The sequence below is a fragment of the Lontra canadensis genome, unplaced genomic scaffold, assembly GCF_010015895.1.
Source record: "Lontra canadensis isolate GAN:19392208 unplaced genomic scaffold, GSC_riverotter_1.0 scaffold125, whole genome shotgun sequence".
Taxonomy (NCBI): Eukaryota; Metazoa; Chordata; class Mammalia; order Carnivora; family Mustelidae; genus Lontra; species Lontra canadensis.
The window spans coordinates 5785388-5805580 of NW_022631119.1; the positions used below are offsets into that span (position 1 = coordinate 5785388).

The window sequence follows — 20193 nt, forward strand, 5'->3', positions numbered from 1 at the left end:
ATGGGAGGGGGCTGGCCATCTGCACCTGGAGGCAGGCTGAGAGCTCCTCCACCCCCACCTCTCCCAGCGCAGAGAAAAGAGCCGGGAAGGGGAGCCGCTTTTATTCCGTCTGAAGTTTCAAACACCCTCCCCTACCCCCTCCCCAACACATAGAAAAGAGGGAGCCGGGAAGAAGGGGGAGAATGCAGCTGGTGGAGGGGTGAGGGCAGCAAAGGTGAGGGCTGCCTCCACTAACCCCCTTCCCCTTTCATTGGCCAGATCGGTGGGAGACCTGAGGCAGAGGTGAGGGGCTCCCCATCTACAGGAGTCTGGATCTGCATGCCTGCGCGCAGGGGGCCTGAGGCTCTTAAATGTGGACAAAAATAAGTTAATTCCTGGCGCAGATTTCCTGGATGCCAACTTTGGAGTAGGGAGAGCAGGAGATGGGGGTGTGAAGCTGGGAGTTCCCTAGCCCAAGGGTTCCCCAGCTCCCAGGAAAGGAGTGAGGCAAGACAGGGAAGCTGGAGGGGGTGGTCTCCCGACCTGCAGGAGAATGGAAAGGAGGCATCACAGCACCACCTCCCCTCCATGGCCTGCTTTGGGGCCAGAATCCCTGGATGGAGGCTGTCTAAGGGTCTGACCAGGCATCCCCTTTGGTCAGGAGGCCGCAGCCAGCGGCTATGCCTGGCGACTGGCCCAGTAGCGGTGGTAGGTGTCCTGGAAGAGATCCCGGCAGGCGATGTGGGCGCGGAGGCGGGCGCAGGCCAGGAAAGCCCCTGCCAGCTTGCGGTGCAGGGCGTAGGTCTCCTCAGGTGGTGGGCGCAGCCGGTGCTGCAGCAACACAGGGATGAGGCCCTGCACTCGGCGGGCAGTGTCACCAGCCCCAAAGTCATAGGGGCCGGGGGTGGCGAAGGGTTCCCCCAGGATCATCACTGCCTCCACGTGGGCCTCCGAGAATGCCTGTGCATAGGGGAGAGCAAGAGGCACACAGGGTGGAGGGACGGGCCTCCTCTCAACCCACAAGGGACAAACCCCCTGGTCTCCCTTGTACTCTCAACTATAAACACGAGCCCCCCCACTCCCTGATAAGTCGTAAGCAGCCTCCCCTCCTTCTAGAGCCCCTAGGCCTCCCCAGAGTGGCTCTTTACGTCCTCTCAGAGCCTCAGTAGACAAGCAGCCCTCTATCTCTCTAGAACAAACAGCTCCACTTCCCCACCCCCAGTACCCACCAGCAGCCCCCCACTCCCTCCCTCTAGAATAAATGGGGCCCATTTCCTTCCGGTTTCTGAGTAGCGAAGCAGCCTTCATTCCCCCCACTCCTCCCCAGAGCCCCCCAGTAGAGATAAGCAGTCCCCAACCCCTCTCCAGTGTTTCCAACCTTGGTTTCAAAGCCTGTGAGGAATCTGAGGTCTCGGGATTTCTGCAGGACCCGGTCTCTGTCTCCATTGGCTGCTGCCATCACCACCTGGGGAAATGGGTGTTTGGTAGAGGTCAAAGACCAAGGGAGTGGGGTTCAAGGAGGGCTCTGGAAAACTGGCCTGACCCTCCCTACATTCTGGTCTATTTAAGCCCTATCCCCTAGAAGCCGCTCCCTCCTCACCTTGCCCCTATCTGTATCTCCTCCCTTGGGCCTGTTCCAGAGCCTGGCAGGGATGGAAAGGGGGTAAGGGGTGTGGTCAGGGGATTTTCCCACTTGGCCTAGAATGTAGAGCCTGCCTGGAAACTACCACAGTGAAACAGCTGGAGGAAAATAAATGTCAACTGCTATTCGTGGTCCAAACACTCAACTAGACAAGGATGTGACCATGACCCAGAACTCCATCTGAGGTGGCCACTGGGCCATCTCTGTAACAGCCTGATTGATGTCTGTCTCCTGCTGGGCTTTGCACCCCAGAGATGCCAGACTTGTAGCACAAGGCCTGGCATTCAGGTGGCCCTTGGTGAACCTGTTTGGCAAAGAAGCACGTGGAGCACCAGTCATGGGGGCGTGTGGGGAGAGCAGGAGTTGAACTGAGGGTGCGGACAGACAGAAGTGAGAGCCAGCCTGCCGGGGGTCCATCCCAGCTCTGCCACTTGCTGGCTGAGAGATTCGGGGCAAGGCACTCAGCCTTGGCCCTCGACTTCCTCATCTTTGGAGCTGGGACGATGAGAGGATCGTCCTCATGGGGGGCTGTCGGGAGGCAGAAAGAGGTGTCTGCGGCGTGTGGAGGGCTGTGCCTGCATGTAGGGTCCACCATGACCGTGAGGAGCCATGACCGTGAGGAGCCACCGCTATCAGCAGATGGATGGTAAGGTCCCTACTTCACGGAATAGCAAGGCCGGGAGGGAAAACGTTAACCACTTTCTCAGGAGGAAGGGGAATACAGGATTCAATCTGACAGTTCCAGTCTGTCTCAGCTCCCCCTGCCCGAGCCTGTCTGGCCATCTGTCAGGCCTGTGGTCCTTGGGGACTGATGTGACAGGGCTTTTTTAAACTGGAAAAGGCTGGGGAGACCAGAGGAGAGCCAAATAGGCTTGGGGGCGGGGTTGGGGGGGACACACAAGATGTCCCACCCACCCAGAGAGAAAGACCTTGGCTCTGTGCCTCAAGGGGCCGGGAGAAAGGGCCCAAGGAGCCCAAAGGGTGTGTATGTGTGCACGTGTATATACACAGGTGTATGCACATATATGCACACATATACATATGTATATGCACATGTGTGTATGCACACGTTGGGGGTAGGGACTGCCAGCTCCTCTTTCCTGTCCCTATGTCAGGGGTGGCCCCACCATACCCTGAGTCCCCAAGCCAGAGCCCTGGGCCTTGTCCTCTCCTCCCTTCCCTGGGCTCCCAGCCCCCCAGTCTCAGGAAGTTTTCTAATTCTGTCCCTCCCCTGCTCAAATCCCTTCTGGGAGTCCCCCCAGCACCTGGATAAAGTACAAGGTGCCCAGCATGGCTTTTAGACTCAAGAGTGATTTGGCTCCAGCCTTGTCGCTGGCTCCTGCTCCACCCCGCACCTGCTGGCCCAGTCAGAAATGAACTTCCTTTTGGTCCTCGAGGACTGACTATTCAAAGTGTGGTCCCTGTACCAGTCGCTCTGGCATCAGCTGGGAGTGTGTTAGAAATGCAGCATCTTAGGCCGGACTCCAGAGCACGATCTGCACTGAACAGGCATGGGGGGCCGGTGGGTGTCTCACGGACACTGAAGTTTGAGAAGCGCTGCTCTAATGGGAATATCCCTTCTCTCCTCTTGGCTCTTGTATGTTTATCAGTGGGGGATACCCTCCTTGCCTCTTCCTGATTGGTCTCCTTGTGCCTCTTCCTCCAGGAAGCTCTCCCTGACCCCCAAGGCTAGCCCAGGCTCCCCCTCTGGGCTCCCACCGTCTCCTGTGCTCCCCCATTCCAGCCCTGGCCACTCTGGGTTCTTACTGTCTCTCCCTGTCCTGGGCTGTGAGCTCCGTGAAGGCGGAGACCAGGCTGGGTTAGTCACCCGGTTGGTATTGCCCAGAACAGGGCTGGGCACAAGGGGGTGTCAGAGAATGCTGGAACTGATGAGTAAACGAGTAGCAGGCCCCCGTCAACTAGTCCATCTCAACAAATTAATGAGATGCCTTAGCTAGGTGGGTGGGAAGGACAGGCAGCAGATGTTCCTGAGGAGAAAGCTGCCCCTAAGGGAGCAGCCGGCCAGAGAGATATGTGAGTGTGAGGCTGAAGGCCTGGGACGTCTGGGGTGTGGGGAGGTGGCAGGATGGCCACTGTGGGCCATCAGGGGCTAGTCAGGGTTCGGGAACACGGGCTCTGGGCCCAGGCTCCCAGAGTCTGAATCCCAGGTCTGTTGTCACCTAGGGCAAGTGATTTCACCTCTCTGAGCTCTAGTAACTTCATCTGTAAAGCGGGACTAAAAATGGTCTTAACCCAAGGCACTTGGGCAGCTCAGTCAGTTTAAGCCTCTGCCTTCAGCTCAGCTCATAATCTCAGGGTCCTGGGATTGAGCCCTGTGTCAGGCTCTCTGCTCAGCGGGGAGTCTACGTCTCCCTCTGCCCCTACCCCAACTTGTGCACCTGTCCGCGTGTGCTCTCTCTCTCTCAAATAATTTTTTTTAAATAAATATATTTTTTAAAGATTTTATTTATTTATTTGGCAGAGATCACAAGTAGGCAGAGAGGCAGGCAGAGAGAGGGAAGCAGGCTCCCCGCTGAGCAGAGAGCCTGATGCGGGGCTCGATCCCAGGACCCTGGGATCATGACCTGAGCCGAAGGCAGAGGCTTTAACCCACTGAGCCACCCAGGTGCCCCAAAATAAATACATTTTAAAAAATGCTTAAAAATGGCCCTGACCCCATACAGTTACTCTGTGGTTTAAATCAGTTACCACATGGACAGCACCTCAAACAGTACCTGACATTATATTAAGGGCTTTTTATTTATTTGTTATTACTATTACTATTATATATGATTTCTTAATTCCAGATACCGTATTTCTCCTTCTCACCCTCGCCTCAGTATTGGGCTTGAGGCCCTTCAAAGACCTCAGGGTTGGGGGGACTCACCTCGATATAATGGTCTGTGAATTCAGTCCCAAATTCCCGGCTTGCACCGAAGTCCAACAGGGTCACCTGGGACAAGGGATGGTGAGAGGGATGCTGGGAGTCCACCACCACTCCCCACTGACTGAGGTTGGGGGGGGCCCCAGGTCCATTCCCACACTGTGCCCCTCATCAGAGTCCCCGCCCTGCTGACCCCCTGGATTCCTGGCCTCCCATCTCCACACTTCTTATCCACCCCTATATGAAACTGAAGGGACCTGGCTTTTATATTGTTGATCCTATCTTTATAATAATATGTTTTAGGCATAGAAAAAAAAATCTAAAGAATAATAAAATATGGGGCGCCTGGGTGGCTCAGTAGGTTAAGCCCTGCATCAGGCTCTCTGCTCATCAGGGAGCCTGCTTCCCCACTCCCTCTGCCTGCCTCTCTGCCTACTTGTAATCCCTCTGTCAAATAAATAAATAAAATCTTTTTTAAAAGAATAATAAAATATGTGGGGAAAAAAATGAACACCCAAAAATCCCAGCGGCCCACTTAAAATGTTCAATATTACCAAACCAGGTGGAGCCTCCCATGGACCCTGGCCTGCTCCGACCTCCCCCATCCTCTCTTCCAGGGTCACCACTTTCCCAAGATTATCATTACTAAACTATTATTTTCTGAAATTCCCATGTGTGCATGTCTACATTCTCTACGTGTGTGTGCACCTGTGAACAATAAGGAGGCATGCTATGTGTGTTTTAAAACTTCATATAACCAGATTTATGATAGTTACCCTGCGGCTTATTTGTGCCCAACATGGTTTTGCAACTTATCCCCGTTGCTGTGTGCAGCCCTGGCGCATTCATTTTTTCCTTGCTGTGTAAGGACTTCATCGTGTAAACATATCAAAGTATATTTATCTGGCCAGTGGACACTGTAGTTGTTTCTGGGTTCTGCTATTAGAAACAGTGCCCGATAGGTGCATGTATAAGAGTTTCTCTAGGGCAGTGGAGTTCACATTATTGATCACAACCCACAGCAAGAAATACACCTTATAGGGGTGCCTGGGTGGCTCAGTCATAAAGCGTCTGCCTTTGGCTCAAGTCATGATTCCAGGGTCCTGGGATCAAGTCCCACATCGGGCTCCCTGCTCAGCCGGAAGCCTGCTTGTCCCTCTCGCATGCCCCATTTGTGTTCCCTCTCTCACTGTCTCTGTCAGTTAAAGAAATAAAATCTTTTTTTTTTTTAAAGATTTTATTTATTTATTTGACAGAGAGATCACAAGCAGGCAGAGAGGCAGGCAGAGAGAGAGGAGGAAGCAGGCTCCCCGCTGAGCAGAGAGCCCAATGCGGGGCTCGATCCCAGGACTCCGAGATCATGACCCGAGCCTAAGGCAGCGGCTTAACCCACTGAGCCACCCAGGCGCCCCAAGAAATAAAATCTTAAGAAAAAAAAAGAAATACACATTGTTTTTGGGCACCAGTACCCAGGCACACCCAAATACAAGGTCAAACAATAGCATCCCAAAATAATATGGATCCCTCCCATCTGTGACACACTGGTATCTTCTATTCTATGGTTTTAAAACAAAAGATCCTATTGAGACACAATAAACTGATGTCAGGACTCGTATCACTGCCCCTCTCATCCCAAGTTACAAAAATATTTCCTTGTGGTGTGAGCCTTGCAGGGACACACTATCTGTGCACTTGGCAAGGAGGGGGTGACAAGGGACTGAGGCTGGGGACTCAGTGGGGCCACATCACACTCAACAAAGTGCTCAGACTTGATCCTGAGGTGGCCACGGAGCTATGAAAGGGATAGTTCAGCCAGGTTTGTGTTTTCAAAAGATCCCTCCGGGGATGGGATGCATACAGACCACGTTAAGAGAGCCATCTGGCAGTCATGCTCACTGAGTCTTTCAATCCAAACTCTTACCCCAGGCCTTCGGCTACCCTGTGTCCTCTGCCGGGAACACTCTTCCCTTTTCTTCAGGTGGCCGTCCCCTTCTCATCTTTCTGGTTTCCACTTTTTTTTTTTTAATAAAGATTTTATTTATTTATTTCACAGACAGAGATCACAAGTAGGCAGAGAGGCAGGCAGAGAGAGAGAGAGGAAGGGAAGCAGGCTCCCTGCTGAGCAGAGAGCCCGATGCCAGGCTCAATCCCAGGACCCTGAGATCACCACCTGAGCTGAAGGCAGAGACTCAACCCACTAAGCCACCCAGGTGCCCCTCGTTTCAACTTTAATGGCACTTCCTTCGAGAAGCCTTACTTGACCTCACCTACCCTGTGCCAGGTCAGCCATTTCCCTGGCTCCCCGCAGTCCCCTGTGCCTCCCCTGTCACTGACCACTCCGACCTGTGCTTCCCCATCATGGTACTAACTACTCGGTCATCACTGTCTGGTCACAGGTCCCTCCATGGGGATTGGGAACTCTGAGAAGGTGATGATCAGGGATGTCTTGGCATCACTGTCTAGAGGCAGTAGATGCTTGGTGTGTTAAATGAATGACGGGTGTGGTAGCAATGACTAACTGCCTTCCTAAAGCTGTTGCCGCTAGGGAACCATTGCCTAGCGGAGATTCCATTTCCCCAGCGTCCCTTGCACCTAGCCAGGCCGTGTGACCAGTTTTTACCAACGGAATGGTACGGGAGGGGGCGGCGGGGGAGACAATGTGTCACTGCTGGCAAAAGCAATTAGGCAGGGTGCTGCCCTCTTAACCTCTCTTTCCCCCTTCACTGGAAGGAGAGCATTTCAAGGCCTAGGGGATGGTGCCATCACAGAAGGGAAGGAGCCTGGGTCCCTGAGTCACCATGTGGAAGAGGGCCACTCCAGCCTGTCATGTGGGTCATAACTACTGTTGGGCTGAGCTACAGAAATACAGGAAACTGTCTCTTAAAGCAGCTAATGTACCGTGAGTCACATCATAGGGAACTGACCTGGTGGCTGGAGGCATCATAGAGGAAGTTGGCCCAGTTGGGGTCTGTCTGCATGAATCGGAACTCGAACAGCTCCCGCAGACAGAGCCTCAGGAGCTGGAAGCAGATCTGCAGTGGGGAGGAGTAACAGACATCTCAGACCCATCGGCCCCTCTAGAGTTCTCTCTGGCCGGGAGGCGGACTGTGGGCCTGGCCAGCCCTACCAGCCCTGCCCAGGGGCAGCGCCCTCCCTACTGTCCCTCGAGCCCCTGTACCTGGTTCCGGATGTCCTGGCTCAAGCTCTGGCACTGGTCCAGGGGCATCCCTCCGGCCAGCTCCATGCCCAGCACCCGTGTTGTGCACAGCTCCTTAATCACAGCTGGTACCCGGAAGAAAGGGTCATCGGCCAACAACTGCCTGGGGCAGAAAGGAGGGGAAGGGACAGGACTTCATGCTTCAGGGCCCTGTGGCCCACCTTGAGGCCTCCTCCTATTCCTCTGAGAAGTGCTCCCAGACAGTCTCTGTCTTGCCTTCCCTCCTCACACCTGTCTAGCTTGAGTGATGGCCAATAGCTGGCCAGACTGACATTCATTCAGACACTTCATTCACTCGTTCGCCACAGTATCTCCATAGTGCTGCTCTGTGCCTACCCCTAAGCTGGCTGCCGCCGGAGCCCCAGTTACCATTTCCCTACTGGGAACACTTCCATGACTTCTGGTTGCCCCAGTAGAGAGCTCAATGTATTAAGCTTGACGAACTTTTTTTTTTTTTTTTTAAGATTTTATTTATTTATTTGACAGACAGAGATCACAAGTAGGCAGAGAGGCAGGCAGAGAGAGAGAGAGGGGGAAGCAGGCTCCCTGCTAAGCAGAGATCCCAGGACCCTGGGATCACGACCTGAGCCAAAGGCAGAGGCCTTAACCCACTGGGCCACCCAGGCGCCCCTGAACATTACTTTTTGATCAACTTATTAATTAATCCAACCCAAAAAAGAATTGCTGATATACCGATTGCCAAGTCCATAGTAATATTCATTGGCCACTCCTTGGAGGCATTACTCTGAATACTGGTTAATACTGACTCCTTCTTGGGACACCTGGGTATCTCAGTTGGCTAAGTGTCTGCCTTCGACTCAGGTCATGATCCCAGGGTCCCGAGATCAGGTCCCGCATCAGTCTCCCTGCCAAGGGAGCCTGCTTCTCCCTCCACCTGCTGCTCCCCCTGCTTGTGCATGCTCTCTTTCTCTCTCTCTCCCCCCGATAAATAAATAAATAAATAAATAAATAAATAAAATCTTGAAAAAAGAAAAATACTGGGGCGCCTGGGTTGGTCAGTGGGTTAAGCGTCTGCCTTCGGCTCAGGTCATGATCCCAGGGTCCTGGGATCGAGCCCCGCATTGGGCTCTCTGCTCAGCAGGGAGCCTGCTTGCCCCTCTCTCTCTGCCTGCCTCTCTGCCTACTTGTGATCCCTGTCTGTCAAATAAATTAAAAAGAAAAAAATACTGACTCCTCATTTGTGTCTGTCCCTGCATGGGACAATGCGGGGTGACAGAGCAGTGAGTGAGTTCTGGGCCTGCCCTCCAGACACCAGAGACCACACTCTAACAAAAACACACAGAGACCAACAATGGACTGAGTTCAGTGTGTCACTAAGATTTGGGAGGCAAAGAATATGAGCAAGATCCATGGCTGAGACCTGTGGGATGGCTGGGGCTGGGGGCAGGGGGTTGGGGAGGGCCAGGGGAATGATCCAAGTTTTATTCTAAGGGCACTGGGAAATCCTGGAGGGAACGGGGCTACCAGATCCCCCACAGGACTGCCCTGGCCCAGCCCACTTAATCCTCTTCTCTTCAGGGTCCCACTGCGGGGCTTGTATTTTTGTCCTTGTTTGTAAAATCTCTGATGTTCAAACTGCTCATCCTAGGCCAGGCCCTGAGCCAAGCATTTAATTAACACAATCCCCTTTCCCCCTCTCACTCTTCTATGAGGATGCTGCTCTCCTGAGGGTGCAGATTCAGGCCACCCAGCCAGTTAAGGGCTGACCTGGGACTGGATCCCACTTCTGGGTCCAGGGCCGATGCCTGGAATCACCGCCCTCTGCTGTCCCTTCTGTCGCTCTGTATCTACAGTCCTTGGCTCAGGGCACCCACGGGCCATGCAGCAGAGGACCTCCTGGAGTGCAATTAACTGCTGGACACCACAAAGCTTCGAAGATACAACCGCTTTGTTCCCCTATAATGGAGTTCATTCATTTTCGCTGCTATATGACATTCCGCTGGTGAGCGGACCGTCATTTATTATCTACCTTGCTGAATTCAATAGATTTGAGTTGGGTCTAGTTTGGGGCGACTGCTGCTCGGAGCGTTCTGGAAAAGGCTGATGGTGTACACCAGCCTAAGTGTCCCTACAACATCTGTTTAGCAAGGAGGGCGTTTACAGGGTTGCATGTGGATGCTGGGCCTTAATGAGGCCAGACTGTTCTCCAAAATGCTGATGGCAAAACCTCCTCCTTCCCACAGCAGTTAAGAAATGACCTGGAGCCCCGTTCTCTCCCACCGGTGACACTGTCGGACTGTTAATGCTTTGTCCGTCCATCGGTGTGAGGGTATCTCATGCCTGCTGACAAATCCATCTCCCCCACCAGGCTATAGTGGTCATGCATCCCATTTGACAGATGAGAAAACTGACGAGAGAGAAGAAGTGATGTGCCCAAGCTCACAGAGGACACAGGGGATAAATCAAGTCAGAAGTGAATGGAGGGAGGAGGGATGAGCAAATGAAGAGACACAGGAGTGTGCTGGCTCTACCCCAGGCCTCCAGCTGCCAGTGGCCGTGGAAGGATCCACTTTCCACTCATCCCGGGAGGGGAGCTAGGGGTCCTGGGCGGCCCTCAGGGGGCCCAGCTCACCTGAAGCTCTGGGCACAAGCCGCTTCACGACGGTAGTCACACTCCCAAGCCAGCTCCTGCTGCAAGGCCCGCAGGCTCTGCTCAGCGAACAGGCCTGAGGGGATAGCCGTGTCAGGCAGGAAGGCCACAGCCTGTCCCCATCATGACAGCCTCCCCCCACCCCCCGGCGTTTCCATTCAGGGATGTCTTCTCTTGCCATTCATGTCTCTCGCTGTCTGTCACCGTCCCTCACGTCCCTCACGCCTTCTGCCCCAGGCCTTTTACCACATCATCTGCCCACACTCACCTCCACTCCGTCCCTCACACAGCTGCGGCCTCTCCTGCAGTCTTCCCCCTGGGGTCTCTTTCTCAGGCACCCGTGCCAGGCCCCAGGCATCTCTTTCACAGTCCCACATGCCATTGACCCTCTTTTTCATAATTTCTCATACTGTTCTCAGGGCCTCAAAATCTTACTTCCATGGAGGTTCCCCTCCTCCCCAACACACACACACAAGGTCCCGCTTACATGCCCTTCCTGCTTCTGTGGCTCTTTTCCAGACCTCCAGGCCCTCTCTGGGCACCCTGTGTGTCTGTTTCTGAATTTCAGTGTAGGCTTCTGTCTCTGGGTCTGTCAGAATGTCTGTTTGTCTTTTTCTCATACATTCAGACTGTCTGGGCTCTCCCTGCCTGGGTGTCCCTTCTTTCTGTCTCACACTCATGGACTTGCACATTCACCCGCGCTCACACCTGAGGGCACACCCTGCCCCCAGCTGGCCTCTTCCCCCCTCATCCAGCCCCACTTTCTCCCTGCAGGGGGTCCCTCCCCGCAGTCAGGGGTGGAGTGCCTCTCACCCTCGGGCAGGGCCACACTCATCTTGAGCACCGCCAGCAGGTTCTGGACATCACTCTGGATGCTCTGGGCCACGCCTGGGTACTGTGAGCAGGGAGGGACGGAGGGCAGAAGTCAGGCCTCTAGGACCCCAGGGTGCCCTCTCCCACCCCTGCCACTCCCCCCTCCCCCACTCACCTGGATCTTCACGGCCACCTCCGTCCCATCCCTCAGTGTGCCCTGGTGCACCTGCCCGATCGAGGCTGCAGCAAAGGGCACCTCCTCTAAAGAGGCTACCTTGGCCTGCCAGTCCTTGCCAAGCTCCTCTTCGAGAACTTTCTGCAGACAGTGGTTGAAACAATCATCGTTGCAGTTAAGAACAGGGAGATTTATGGGCCAGAACCTGTCTACAGTGGCTCTGGGAGGGGCAGTCATGACCCAGGGTCACAGGGCCAGTGAGCAGAGAGATCAGAAGGCAGGCAGGAAGCTCGATCAGGATTCTGCTCCCTCACCCAGTCACTAGAACAGTTTGTGTCTTGGGCACTTACTTGGGGCCGGGGACTGTGCCAACCTACTTACAGACACAATTGCTTTTAATTAAGAAAACTAGTACTAGGGTACCTGGGTTGCTCAGTCAGTGAAGTGTCTGACTCTTGATTTCGGCTCAAGTCACAATCTCAGGCTATGAGATCGAGCCCCTCATCGGGCTCTGCGCTCAGTGCAGAGTCCGCTTGAGGTTGTCTCTCCTCCGCCCCTCCCCCACTGGCCCCACTCGCATGTGTGCTCTCTCTTAAGTAAATAAATGTTTCTAAATAACTAGTAATAGGGGCGCCTGGGTGGCTCAGTTGTTAAGTGGCTCTTTTTGGCTCAGGTCATGATCCCAGGGTCCTGGAATTAAGTCCCACATCGGGCTCCCCGCTTGGCGGGCAGCCCACTTCTCCCTCTTCTGCTCCTCCTGCTTGTGTTCCCTCTCTCTCTGTCTCTCTCTCTGTCAAATAAATAAATAAAATCTTAAAAAAATAAAAAAAAAACTAGTACTAATAACAGTCAGAACTTGCCTGTCACTTGTGGTGTGTCAGGGGCCCTTTCCAAGTGCTTTACAAATACTCACTTATGTAACCCTACAATGCAGGGGTTCCTATCACTATGGCCAGTTACAGATGAGGTAACTGAGGCACAGAGAGGTCAGGCCACATGTCTGAGATTATGCAGGCAAGACCCGGCAGAACCAGGATTTGAATGCACAAAGTCCGGGCCCCTAACCACTGCACCCCCTGCCTCTTTGGCAGCCGTGATGGAGCCCTGAGCCTGCCCGGGACTGCACGAAGCACTCCACGTCATTCTCTCATGTCATCAACTCAACAACTCTCTGAGATGTGTGCTTTAGTGATGCCCATTTTACAGCTGGGGAAACTGAGGGTTCAGCAAGGAAGCCAGGGGTTGGGGGGGGGGCAGGCTGGTGGAGCCCACCTCCCTCACCAGGCTTCCCTGACTTGGCACTCACCAGCATCTGCCAGCGGGGCATGAAGTCGGCGCTCTGGCGGACGCGCTCGAAGATGCGTTGCAGCTGAGGACTGATGAAGCTGTTATCTGGGGAGATGGGGGGTGGAATGAGGGAAGCAGTGAGGGAGTAGGGAGGGAGGGGCCCCTGCGGGGGTATCTGAAGTCAAAACTTGTAGGTGGGTGGGGGTGCTGAAGGAGTGAGGTCAAGAGTCAGGGGTCGAGGGTCATGGCGTACCCTGGATGCTGAGCATTTGGCCGACCTTGAGGGCGGCCCCCCCGCACTGTACACAAGGTCTGCACAATCCGCTCGGCATTGGCCTCTGACAGGAAAGGGCTGGAGCCTGGCCGGGACCTGCTCTCTGGGGTGGAGAGAATAATCACTGGTATTACGCCCACAGAAAAAGTCATTATAGCATCACTGCAAAAACCCCAGGATGGCTAAAATGAAACCGACAATACCAAGTGTTAGCAAGGATGTGGGGCAGCCTAAACACCCATAATGCTGATGAGCATCGTGGCTCAAATCCTTTGGGAAGTTTCCAGTACAGCACATGCCTATGGCCAATGTCATTTCTCTCCTAGGTATGTAACCAGGAAAAGGCGGATGTGTGTCCACTGACAGTTATCCCAAGATGGTTCACAGCAGCACTATTCATAATGGTCCCCAGCTGGAAATAGCCCGATGACTGTCAACAGAATGAACAAAGGCATGCTGGGAGAGTCACAGAGTGTCTCCTACAGCACCGAATAAACCACCTCCCTCTAACCACAGCCATACGGAGGCATCCCTCCAACAGAATGTGGAGCAAATGCAGCCAGACAGGTATGAGGACATGCTCTCTGATTACACTGGTATAAAGAGCAAAACCAGTCAAAATTAATCTTGGAGGTCAGAAGTCCAGAGAGTGGTTTCCCTTGGTGGGGATGAGTAGCCAAGACAAGGCAGAGAGGAGCTTCTGGAGGAGACAGTGATTCTCAAAGTGTGGTTCCGGGAACCCTGAGAGTCCCCGAGACCCTTCAGGAGGCTCTGTGAGATCAAAACTATTCTTATAATCATATGAATGTTATTTGCCTGTTTTTACTCTCATTCTCCCATAAATGCTCAGTGGAGTTTTCCAGAAACTCCATGACCTGGGATGATGCCATTGCTCTGGCGGCTGATGGAATGCATGTGTGTGCGTATTCTTGCGTTCTAAAAATATCTTTTCCCCTGAAACTAATATTATACTATAGGTTAACTAATTAAAATTTAAATAAAACTTGAAACAGAAAAAAAAATTGTTTTAACCTCTAATGCACTAAATATCCATAAATATAACCCCAAAATATAATCTACAACCAGGTTCTTTGGGGTCCTCATTCTATTTTTTATGGCCATGTAATTCACAAACCGTGTAACTCACCAATTTAAGGCATACAGTTCAATGGCTTCTAGGACATTCAGAGTTGTACAACTATCACCACAAGCGATTTTGGAACATTTTCCAGCCCCAACAGAAACCCCATATCTATTACCAGTCACCACCCCCCCCCCATTTCTCCCAACCACCTGCTCCGGCATCCCCAGGAACCATTAATCTGAACTCTCTATGAATATACTTGTTCTGAACATTTCCTCTGAATGGAATCATATGGTATGTGTCCCACTGTGTCTGGCTTCTTTCACTTAGGATAGTTTTCAAGATTCATCCACATTGTAGGAGGGATCAGCACTTCATTTCCTTTTCTTTCTTTCTTTCTTTTTTTTTTTTTTAAAGATTTTTACTTATTTATTTGACAGACAGAGATCACAAGTAGGCAGAGAGAGAGGAGGAAGCAGGCTCCCTGCCGAGCAGAGAGCCTGATGTGGGGCTCGATCCCAGGACTCTGGGATCATGACCTGAGCCGAAGGCAGAGGCCTTAACCCACTGAGCCACCCAGGCGCCCCTTTTCTAGCTGAACAGTATCCCACTGTGTGACTATAAGATATTTTGTTCATCTATTTCTACGTTTTAAGGGTATGCAGGGATCCTGAGATGGCCAAGTTTTCGAACTGCTGTCTCAAGGTTTCCTGATCTGGGCACACAGATGTATCCACTTGGTGAAAATGAACCGAGCTATATGCTTAGGAGATGTGCCTGGCTCTACATGCAGATTATAGGATTATTCAATAAAGCATTTATTAAGCTTTTATTTATTTGATAAAAAAATTACTGCCCTTTATCTAGCTAGGGCTCACTCTGTGCAAAGCAGAATTCCAAGTGTCTCTGTGGCTTCTCTGGCTGAATCCCCACAAGGAGCCCAAAAGTAAGAACTACCAATGCCTCAGTTTTCAAGGTGAGGAAGCAAGACATTCAGAGAGGGACAGAGCCTGGCTGGGGGTCACACAGCACAGAGGTGGCAGAGCAGGGGGCAGACTTGGTTTGGGCTTACCTCAAGCCTAATCCTCCACCTTCCACCCACATTTATATTTTGGAGAGAATAAAAATCCAAAATGAACAGAAAAGTCACACGCCCAGTATCACGGACACCCACGTATCCAGTTCAAACTTTTTTGTTTTTTTTCCCCCGATTCAAACTGTTCACCTTCAGCCTCACCTGCATAATTTATCTGTGTGTATGTGCCCAAACACTCGCCCTTATTTTTCACGGGCCCACTTACATGCAGTTGCATACAACCTGTGCTAAAAATAAGGATATTCCCCTACTCAATCACAGTGCCATCACTGTGCCTATAAAAATGAACACGAATTCTCTCCTATCTGCTCTTCAGTCCAAATTCAGATGTTCCTGGTTGTCCCCAAAAGTCTTTGATAGTCATTTTTTCTCAGGCTGCCATTCTATCATGGGTCACACATTTCATTTGTCAGTTCCTATGGCCTTAGTCTCTTTTTCATCCGAAACATCCAACCCCATTTTTGCTTCCGGACGTGGGCTTATTAGGAAATCTTAGCCACCAGTGCTAATCTCCACTCATGTCTTTCCGTTTCTGTTGTCCACAGACACTGCCCACCCTGGACACTCCTATTCTCAGCTTTCCTCTCCTGCTCTGAGTTTTAGGAGCTCAACTCCCAATTCTTTTTCACACACAATAGGCTTCTGCTCCTCATGACCCTGACAGCAGCTTCATGATGACCCTGAGACGGGGGTACATGATCATCCATTTTCCAGATGAGAAAACTGGGCTTGGAGAGGTGAAGCCATTCAGCCCAGGTCACGTAGCAAAGCCAGGATCTGAACCCAAGTAGTGTGGCTCACTCACTCACCTGATGGTAGACGTCCTCCCAGCAGAGACTTCTTGGCCACCTCTGCCAATGCTCCCAGCCCCAAGCCCACAGCCAGTCCTGGGGAGTGAGAGAGGAGTCTGGGTGCCTGCCTGCCCCCGGGGCCTTGTCACCTGACCCCCGCCTGCTCTCAGCCTCTTCCTAAGCAACCTGTCTCCCAGCTCTTTGCTGGCAACTCTCTGGTTCTCTCTGTCCCCAACTCAGTCTCTTACTTACTCTCTCCCCACTTGGGGTTCCCTTCAAGGTGCGACTACCTCTTCCTCCATCACTCTGTCCACGTCTGTCTCCTGGGTCAGCGGTTCTCACCCATGGCTGTACATCTGAGTCATGTGAGGAGCTACAAGGCCCACCCAGGTAAATAGGAGGCTGAGGTTCTATGGTCTGAAATGAGCCTTAGAATTTGAATTTATATATATGTATATATATATACATACATATATATATACATATATATATGTATATATATATATAATTTTTTTTAAGCATCCTGGATGATTCTAGCATGCAGCTAAGGGTAAGAAAGCCCCGAAATGATCTCCCTGGGTCTCTGTCTTCCTATGACTCCCATTTCTCTGTTCACACTTTTCTTTTTCTTTTTTTTTTTTTTTAAAGATTTTATTTATTTATTTGACAGAGAGAGATCACGAGTAGGCAGAGAGGCAGGCAGAGAGAGAGAGAGAGAGGGAAGCAGGCTCCCAGCCGAGCAGAGAGCCCGATGCGGGACTCGATCCCAGGACCCTGAGATCATGACCTGAGCGGAAGGCAGCGGCTTAACCCACTGAGCCACCCAGGTGCCCCTGTTCACACTTTTCTTCATGCTCACCTCTCCTTGTCTAAGTTGGGTTTTCTCCGTCTCTCTGCTTCCCTCCACCTGGCATATCAGTTCAGCCCTCCTCTCTTTGTCCTTTTGATGTTATCTCTCTGGCTTTGATTTCCTCTGCCTCCTCTGTCTCTTTGTCACTAAAGACATCTTGAGTCTCTGCCTCTTTCACTGTCACCATCTCTGCAAATCATCATAGCAGCATTTTCTGGGTGCTTGCTACACACCGGGAACCATCCCTGGTGCCTTAGATGCATAAACTCATTTTATCCTTGCAGAAGCAAAAAGGAAACCGAGGCTCAGAGAATTTAAGTAACTTGTCCAGAGTCACAAAGCAAGAGTGCAGCAGAATCACCCCTGGAACCCTGGACAGCCTGATATCAAAGCTCTGCCCACTGCATTTAACTCCCTCTTTATACTGTGAATCAGTATCTTTAAAATTTGAACCATGATCCACACTAAAGAAAACATATGCATTGTAACAGTATATATACATATATTTCATGAAATAAGAACTTCCTTTATTCTACATGTGTACCCATGTTTTCCCTTCTATTTTTTTTTTTTAAGACTTTATTTATTTCTTTTAGAGAGACAGAGCCCAAGCAGGCGGAGGGGTAGAGGAAGACAGAGAAGGTGACTCCCAGCCGAGCCTGGGGCTCCATCCGAGGACCCTGGGATCATCACCTGAGCCAAAGTCAGATGCTTAACCCCCTGAGCCACCCAGATGCCCCATTCTATTCTTTTTTAATGCTGGCTGCAACCCCCTGAATTATTTCATGCAGACTGTGACCTCACGTTTGAAAACTCCTGCTGCATAACCTGGGGTCAAGTCACTTCACTTCCCTTTGCCTCCGTTTCCTCATCTATATGGTGGAAATTAACACGCATCAAATTCAGGACAGACAGATAGAGTGTACATGAGGCCTTGCACATTCCATGTGCCGAATAAATGTTACCTTCCTCTCTCTTTCTCTTGGCTTTGCAAGCCTTTGCCTTCCTTCTCTTTCTGTCTCTCACTCCTCTCCCTGTCTCTGATTCACCCTCTCCCCCTTGCTTCGTTCTGTAAACGTGGCCTCCTCTGATCTAGGTTACAATCTCCCACAGTCACACCTACCCCCAAAGTTGGCCAAGCGGCTGATGCGGGAAGCAGGCACCTTGCGTTCTCGAGAGCGGTCGCTCAGCTGGGAAATGGGGAGAAGGTCTGAGGGTTGGAAGGTGAGCATAGCACCCCGGGAGTCCAACCAACCTGCCACCATGCCCTTCCCCAAGCTTGGGAGGCCAGCTGCCTTCAGGGGGTGCTGCTGAATGGGTGGGAGACAATGATACCTGGGGCCGGGGTGTCTTCCTGATCCGGGCCTCCCGTATCCTGCGAATGTCCTCCTCACCCAGGCCTCTGCCAGGCCCATCCTTATGAAACATTTGGGGCCGAGAACCCCCACATGGCCCCTGCAAGAAAAGTGGATATTGGTAAGGAGTGGAGGACATGGGATCTGCGTGGCCCTTTTGGAGCCCTCCCTGTCATTTTACACCCTAAAACCTCCCCCAGATTCTCCCCCTTGGAGACACCTCTCCAGGCTCTTACCCACCAGTGGGGCCCAGGCCCCAAGGCCCCACAAGGCAAACCGACAGTCCGTCCCAGCTGTCCACAGGTCCCCCGCAGTAAGCCCCCCACCTCCAGCCACATCGCCTGGGGGAGAAGGGGATTACTCGGGTAGGGGTTGGCACTGACTTCTCCGCTTTGCCCTCGTCTTTGCTAAGCCCTCACATTCCTCTGTGTCCACCCTAAGATTCCCAGCCACTAAAGACTTCCTTTCCCGTTTAATAGTTCCCCCAGTTTCTTCTGGTTCCCTCTCTGGTTACTAGGAATCCATAGCTCTTTCTGCGCACCTCCCAAAACCCACTTTCGCCCTGTCCCACTCCCCGCCGTTGCTAGGGTCCTCCCCCGTTGCTAGACACCCACAGATTCTCCAGGGCTAGCTCTCCACTCCTCTGAGCCCCCCTCGTTGCTAGGCACTGCCTTCCCTTTTGTTGCTAGGCACCCACAATTCCTACCCCCCACACCCCAGCCGCCCATTACTGGGCACCTCCCCCCGTTGCTAAGCACCCACTGTTCCCAGGATCCGGGTCCGCTACAAGCGAGAGCCTCTCGCGCTTCCGGGAGTCTCTGCACACCCGCCCCCTCCGGTGAGCTAGCCAATGGCGGAGTAGCACCTCACTGACTGGCGCGTAGCTTGCCCCGCTGTGCGTCAGGGGCGGGACTAGGGGCGTGGCCTGAAGGTGGGCGTTGGGGCTTGCTGGGATTGTTGGGGCAACCCGTGAGCCGCGCACGTGCGTGCAGTTTTCTGCCTTTCTCCGCATTTCAGAGTGCCTTGTGCGTGGCAGACCTTTCTTTACCCCCCACAGCGTCGTTTTTGCAAACATCCCTTACGAACTCCGCATCTCTTCTCTGCGCGAACATCTTGCCAACCTACTTTCTTATTTTTATCCCCAACAGACTGGACGTCTTTCCTTTGAACACACATCTTCCCAGCAAACATATCCCTTGCTCCGGGAGCCCCTCCACTTTGCACATCAATCCTCTGCTTCAAACACCCACATGCTGGCACCCATCTTCTTCCCTCGCGCATATAAACCCCCATGCCTTGCTTGCCAACTGCCCCCCTCTCATACACCTCCTCACACTCAGCCCTTTGCACACTGGGCCCCCTTTCTCTCATACACTCTGCTCTCTCTCCGCTCCCCGCCCACCTGCGGGATGGTGTGAGTGGGAGCCCTCTGTTTCCTGTAGGCCTGACATTTCCCAGAACACACTCAGCCAAGATTCCCAGTGCTGAGTCAGGAGCCCTGGCATCCCAGAAAACCAGCTCCCAGCCCATCTGGGTGTCTGTTTGGGGGGCGGGGGTAGGGCAGACGGGCCTAAAGCCTGCTCCCCCAACAATAGGCTGACTCACCCCTCCTCACAGTCTGGAACAGAAGCAGCTTGCTGGGGCATCTCTCCCACCTCTGGGAGAAGGAAGGATGTGACAGGAGGGATGGGACACTTTCCTCACAGAACCTTCCCCACCCCCAACTGTCTAACCCTTTTGGTTGGAAGTCAGACCTCCCTGTCTCTCTGTGTTGTGACCTGAGAAGATCCCCAACTCTTTCTGGACTTCTTCCCAGCCTGTGTGACTTGTTAGAGGGCTCCTGTATGATTCCTCACTGGTCTGTGAAGAGATGACTCACTTTAGAGCCTTGGGCCTGTGCCCAATGCCCCCCCCCCCATGACTCAATTTCAGGACAAAACACCCCCTGTCACCCTCTACACATAAGGGTCTGACTCAGGAGCCGGGTGACAGCAAACCCTTGGGGGCAAAAATATATAAAAAGCACCTATGTCAATAATTAACCCTATAGAACTGTGGCTGGTGCCAAGGCTTCCCCTTTATGAGGTCATATCAAAGGCTACAAGCAAAGGTTAGAGGCTGGTAGATTTCTGAGC

At 52.5% G+C, this 20193-nt stretch overlaps 1 protein-coding gene across 1 annotated transcript; it reads right to left on the reverse strand.

Moving 5' to 3' along the window:
* Positions 1 to 85: 85 nt before the first annotated feature.
* On the reverse strand, positions 86 to 18865 carry COQ8B (coenzyme Q8B). Its single transcript, XM_032841988.1, is given in 17 exon segments — positions 86 to 660; positions 663 to 939; positions 1358 to 1444; positions 4509 to 4574; positions 7430 to 7537; positions 7684 to 7825; positions 10316 to 10409; positions 11147 to 11228; positions 11322 to 11462; positions 12628 to 12713; positions 12862 to 12901; positions 12903 to 12985; positions 15872 to 15949; positions 17827 to 17893; positions 18039 to 18158; positions 18295 to 18399; positions 18817 to 18865. Coding segments are annotated over 16 exon segments (1626 nt in total). The 5' UTR covers positions 18397 to 18399; positions 18817 to 18865; the 3' UTR covers positions 86 to 607.
* Positions 18866 to 20193: the final 1328 nt, after the last annotated feature.